A 6,000-nucleotide genomic window follows, 5' to 3' on the forward strand; every position below is an offset into this window, starting at 1 on the left:
CACAACACACTTTCCCTGGTCTTGGGTAATTTCCTTGGTCTCATTACAAACGCCCAGCCCCTCCCTCTTCCCAGCCAGCTCCTAGTTGTCATTTTGACCTGACCTCCTTTGGGGAAGCCTTAAGCCTCAAAATCTGGAGGACCCGCCATCCCTCAGTGTTACCTCTGTTCCCCCATGAACGGGCACACATTTTGCAGTTGTAGGTTACGTATAAGTGACTGTGTGGTTCTCAGGAATTGTGTTATATTTCTTTTTCCTTTGGGGTGACACCACTAGGTCTGCACAAAGCTGGCTTAACTCAGACATTGGGATGGTTTTGATGTGGCCCATGCTCCTCGAACAAATATGCTTGCAGGTTGGTTTTCTTCTTTTATCTTTTGCTTTCACGAGTGGACAGAGGATCCTATCAGTTGTGTGTAAGGAGAAAGTCATATCAACGTTAGCTGGATGGATTTCCAGTAATAAGATTCCGCTTTCCATTTGAAATGGAAATTTCAGCTGGGATCTGAAAAGTGTGGCCAGGAAGGCCTCTCATGGCTCCTCAGGAGCCAGAGGAGGGACTCAGAGGCCTGAGCACATTGCTCCTTGCACCACACCCGCCCTGGCATCTGGGGCCTCGGGCCCTGACCGCTGCCCCAGCCAGGGTCTCCACAGGACAGGCCATGCAGGCCAAGGTCCTGTAGAGAATTTTTCTTCGCCTTCTGTACACGTTTGCAGTAGCAGGCTTTGCTTTTGCTTCTATGTGAAGTTTTGCCTTAATCCCAAACGTTTTGATTTCTGCTCTGGTTATGCCACTCATAGACAGTTACAGTATTTCTTAACCAAATAGATTTTTTTTCTTTTATTGATGTAAGACATCTAATTAGTTGGAATTTTTGGATGACATGTTACATATTTGGTTTGTGACTAGTAATTACAGTTCATATCATTTATGGTTTTGTGATTTTTACTAGTTTAAAGGGCTTTTTTGGTTTGTTTTCATTTTAGAAATGAAAAGTTTTTTTTTTAATTCCATGGAATAAAAAAAAATTCCATAATAATAATACTCATAGGTACATCTTGGAATCAGTGTTTATTTTTCTTAATCTCTAACATCACATGCTATCAAATACTGTCATGCTGCTTTATGGTTTCTGATTTAAAGATTTTTAAATGGGGTAACAGTACCCACTGTGTGGTACTCCTCCACCTTTCCCATCTGGGTTATTTGTTGGAGTTTAGGAAGAGACCGTGTTGGGCTAAACTCCTTATTCCTGTTGTTTTCAGTCCTTGAGTGATAATCAGAAGCTTTTCTCCGGAGAGGGTGGGGTCAGCTGTCAGGCTTCTAGGTACCCACCTTTCGGAGGGGCTGGGATTAAATGCAGCATGGGTGGATATGGGATAGGGCGAGAGGTCACCTTGTCCCCTCATTGGGGCTGGCGCCAGCAGGGCCAGAGCTGTGGCCTTGTGGCCAGAGGGGTGTCTTTGGCCCTGCGTTGGGTCCCCTAGAGGGTGGAGGGACGGCAGGGTCGCCGGTCCTTGGCCGGAGAAGGACCCACCCCTTGCTCTCTGGTGTCCCTCCAGTACTCACTCTTGAGCAGATTCTTCAGGGTGGGCATCCGGGCCCCGCCGAAACTCCTGGAACTGGCCGTCCAGAGCCTGCTGAGGGATGAGGCCTTGGCCATCGCCGCTCTGGAGGAGCTGCCCGCTGAGCTCTTCCCACCCCTGTTCTCCGCGGCCTTTGCCGGGATGCACAGCCAGGCCGTGAAGGCGATGGTGCAGGCCTGGCCCTTCCCCTGCCTCCCGCTGGGGGCCCTGATGAAGGAGCACAAGCCTCACCTGGAGACCTTCCAAGCTGCAATCGACGGCCTGGACGTCCTGCTTGCCCAGGAGGTCCGCCCCAGGTGAGGGCGCCCCAGCAGGCGGGTGGGGCCTGGGGGTCTGAGCAATACGCAGCTGGCATCTGGTGGGGTGTGGTGCGGGGCCACGGGGAGGCCTTGGGGCCGTGGCGGGGCCACTCTGGGAATAGGCTTTCGGGCGTGCAGGGCTACTTAAGGTGCAGAGGTGACAAAAGGGCACGTGGGCTCACCCCCTCCTCGTGGCGCTTAAAGTGGGGACCAGGAGGGGCCCCGGAAGCTCGAGGAGCAGCTGGTGTCTGGGGTGTAGCACCCTTGCCTGGGTTCTGAGCCGTGCGGTCCTGGTCCCCGTGGGTCTCCGCACAGCTCAGTGTGTCTCCCGTTGTCCCGCAGGCGGTGGAAGCTGCAGGTGCTGGATTTGCGCCGGAACGCCCACCAGGACTTCTGGACCGTGTGTTCCGGCACCAGGGCTGGTGTGTGCTCACTGCTGGAGCCTGAGGTGGCCCGGCCCGTGAGGAAGAGGCGCCGGGTGGAAGGTGCAAGGGCGTGGTCGAAGCAGACCTCGGCCCCCGTGGAGGTGCTCATAGACCTGTGCCTCAAGGAGGGCACCCCCGATGCGTCCCTAAGCTACCTCCTGAAGAAGGTCAAGCAGAGGAGGGGCTCACTCCGCCTGTGCTGTCAGAAGCTGAGGGTCTTCTCCATGCCGATGCAGAACATCAGGAAGATCCTGAAGCTGGTGCAGCTCGACTCTGTCCAGGACCTGGAGGTGAACTGCACCTGGAAGCTGGCCACCCTGGGCAGGTTCGCGCCGCACCTGGGCCAGATGGTCAACCTGCGCCGGCTGCTCCTCTCGCACATCCACATGACACCGCATGCCACCCCCGGCATGGAGGAGCGTTGCGTCAGCCAGCTCATCTGCCAGTTTTCCAGCCTGCAGCACCTGCAGGAGCTCTACCTGGATTCCATCTCCTTCCTTGAGGGCCGCCTGGACCAGGTGCTCAGGTGAGGCGTGGCACTGTCTCTCTGCAGACCAGGGCAGGCCTCTCTCGTTTCGTTATCCGTGGGGTGTCTGTCTACTGTCTGCCTGCCACGGATGGTGCCAGAGTGCACGGGCCACTCAGAGGTCCACACGATGCCACCAGTCCGTCCCCCGGCATCTTGTCACATAGCCTCCCAGGTTAGGGTCAGAGGTGTGGCTTCAGTTAGATGCCTGTCAAAGGGGGCTCTTTGCTGGGAATCTGCATCGTGGGGGCTTTGGGCCAGGTGAGGGTGGCTTTGGGAATTCTTCCTGAGAGAGTGATGTCTAAGCTGAGATGATGGAAAATAACTAAGCAGGAGGACATTAACCAGGGGAAAGCCCATCCAACGTGAGGTTTCAAATCGGAAGCTCTGTGCTGAGCAGCTGGTCCACGTGAGCCTGTCCCTCCCACCTATCCCACTTTCCTGTCTGTCCCGGGTTGCTTTAGGCTCCAGGTGAGGTGTGATGTGGGAAATGGGTGATTCTGGAAATGACGGGGAGGGAGCAGGAGTGAAGAGTTGTGGCGTCCATCAGGACGTTAGCAGTTATTGCTCCTAAATAGTCCAGAGAAGAGAAACAAAAAGTCAAATGAGTATCATTATTGAAGTGGCTCCAATCTCGAGTCCAAACTACAACTATTATTTGCTTCTAAGGCTTCTGATTATATAGGAATTCTTCAGTAACAGATGATTTCTTCTAGAAATGTGTTCTTCATTCTTAAAATAGAATCATAGCTTTACCTGGGACACAATGATGAAAGAGGAGAGAATGCAGCCCGATGTATTTGTGTGAAAGAGTTGGATTGATTTCCTTTCTGGCGACTGCAAACTCAAAACATTAAGAATAAACGTGTTCATCACACAAGGACAACAACAAACAAAAGAGTTGTGGAAAGTGAGGGATGGTGTGTGGCTGATACAGCGACCAGAGTTAGCCCCTGCCGGCTGGGCCCCTGTGCACGTTGCCAGACCTTGCCTGACTTAGCCCTTTAAGCACAGATCCCAGTACTCTCCCTGGGAACAGAGAAACAGGTGATGGGGTCCAGGAGGCGGCAGGAAGGAAGCCCGAGTTAAAAGCAGTTTAGGTCATGTCTCCCAATACTGTAGTTTGCTGATCCCCTCTCTCACTTGGGACATGGGGTCAGGCTCCCCGGTGGGCACCTGCCATTGTTACCTTACCTGTGCTCACAACACCTGGCAGGGGTATGTCGTCCCCCACTTGACGGGTGAGCACAGGGAGCACTTGAGGATTCCTTCCCTCGACCCCGTCACACGGCAGATAAGGGATGGGGAAGGACCCCGCTCAACCTTGGGCTGACCTGGCACCTCTCCTTTGACCATGCAGCCTCCTCCGGAAGACTGGGATCTGGTGAAATGGGCCTCTCTTCCCTTGAGGCCTGGGCCACCCCACATCCCTCCGCCCACCACCTCCATCCTCCCGGGACTGACTGCTCTGTCTCTCTCCAGGTGTCTGAAGAACCCCCTGGAGACCTTGTCGATTACCAAGTGCCTGATTTCAGAGGCAGACCTGATGCATCTGTCGCAGTGGCCGAGCGTCAGCCAGCTGAAGGATCTGAGCCTTAGCGGGGTCAACCTGACCAGCATAAGCTCCAAGCCCCTCTGGGTCCTGATCGAGAAGGCCTCAGCCACCCTCCAGGACCTGGACCTGGACGAGTGTGGCATCATGGACTCCCAGTTCAGCGCCCTCCTGCCCGCCCTGAGCCACTGCTCCCAGCTCACCACCTTCAGCTTCTGCGGCAACCCCATCTCGATGGCTGTGCTGGAGAGCCTGCTGCGCCACACCGTGGGGCTGAGCAAGCTGAGCCTCGTGCTGTACCCCGCGCCCTTGGAGAGCTACGAGGACGTGCACGGCACCGTCCACCTGGGCCGCCTGGCGCACCTGCACGCTCGGCTCAAGCAGGTGCTGCAGGAGTTGGGGCTTCCCAGTATGGTCTGGTTCAGCGGCGACCCCTGTCCGCACTGTGGCGACAGGACCTTCTACAACCCAGATCCCATCCTGTGCCCCTGTTACATGGCCGCCTAGCCCAGCGAACGAGCCGCAGGCTTTGTCGCGGGCACGCGGACACTGCCGCTCAGACGTCAGCGCATCTCGAAGAAACACAAGCTATAGTTTCAGACAATTGTTCATTGTTAGCGGGAAAAGGAAAGGTGATTCAGAGCTGGGCGGGGGGGATGGTGACTTGGGGAGTTGATGGGATCTTCGGGGAGATGCATCTTGTAGAGTTAGAAATGTGAATCTAAATTTCTAGAGGGGGATTCAGGCTTGAGAAGTAGATGGGGGCGTTACCCCTACGTGGATAGTTATAAAGAAATGGTCAGAAATAAAGGGAACCTCAGTGTCATTCACCTGGTGTTCGCTGTGATCTGTGACCGTGATTCTCCCGTTTAAACCTCAGTAATCTCCTGTTAGTGATTAAGTAAGAAGCCAGCCTGTGTGAGGCCCAGGCAGCCTAGGCTGGCCGAGGTTCGGCCCCAAGAGTTAACAGCACCATTTCTCCCTCCCTTTGGTCTTGTTTCTGGATCACCTCTTAGGTCCTCACTTACTTCTGTGGCTGTTCAGTCTATCATTGCACACAAGGTGTGTCCTCAGGGCCTGGAATGTACTAAGTGCCCAATAGTGAGCACCACTGGAGGAAACATTCTTCCAAGGGACCCTCGCTGCCAGCTCCACCCAGGCCCTGGACTCCAGCACCCTCCGCAGTGGATCCAGCAGATGCAGAGCCTCCATCCCTGGCCCTGGGTGGTGCCAGGATAGGGCTTCAATGTGCAAAGTCAGGCCCCGAGTCCTGGGAGAAAAATCCACCCACAGACCCATCTGGAGCCTCTGGGACTCACCAGCCCATACCCGCCTTCCCACTGCGTCCAGCCCCTTGAATTCAGTCAGTTGTGGCTTGTAAAAACATCCTAATTCCTGCTAGCAAAATACTAGTAAGCTCACATAGACAAATAACATTTGTTTACTATTCGTTTCCCACATTGAAAAGAGTTCATCGTTTTGTGCGGAGGTAGGTCACACCAGGGTGAGAATGCCCTTCTTCCGGGAAGACCCCCCTTCTTCCCTGTCGAGGAGGTGATAAGCCAGCTCTGATGCCCTGGATTCTGGGTCCCAAGAGAGAACAAACCCACG

At 54.6% G+C, this 6,000-nt stretch overlaps 1 protein-coding gene across 1 annotated transcript; it reads left to right on the top strand.

Moving 5' to 3' along the window:
• The first annotated feature begins 310 nt into the window (after positions 1–310).
• Positions 311–4,896, top strand: LOC137204154 (melanoma antigen preferentially expressed in tumors-like). The gene is made up of 4 exons (XM_067701431.1): positions 311–355; positions 1,564–1,883; positions 2,229–2,837; positions 4,320–4,896. Exons 1-4 carry the CDS (start codon positions 311–313, stop codon positions 4,894–4,896), a joined length of 1,551 nt encoding a protein of 516 aa, XP_067557532.1.
• Positions 4,897–6,000: the final 1,104 nt, after the last annotated feature.

The sequence above is a fragment of the Pseudorca crassidens genome, chromosome 12 (assembly GCF_039906515.1).
Source record: "Pseudorca crassidens isolate mPseCra1 chromosome 12, mPseCra1.hap1, whole genome shotgun sequence".
In the NCBI taxonomy this organism is placed as follows: Eukaryota; Metazoa; Chordata; class Mammalia; order Artiodactyla; family Delphinidae; genus Pseudorca; species Pseudorca crassidens.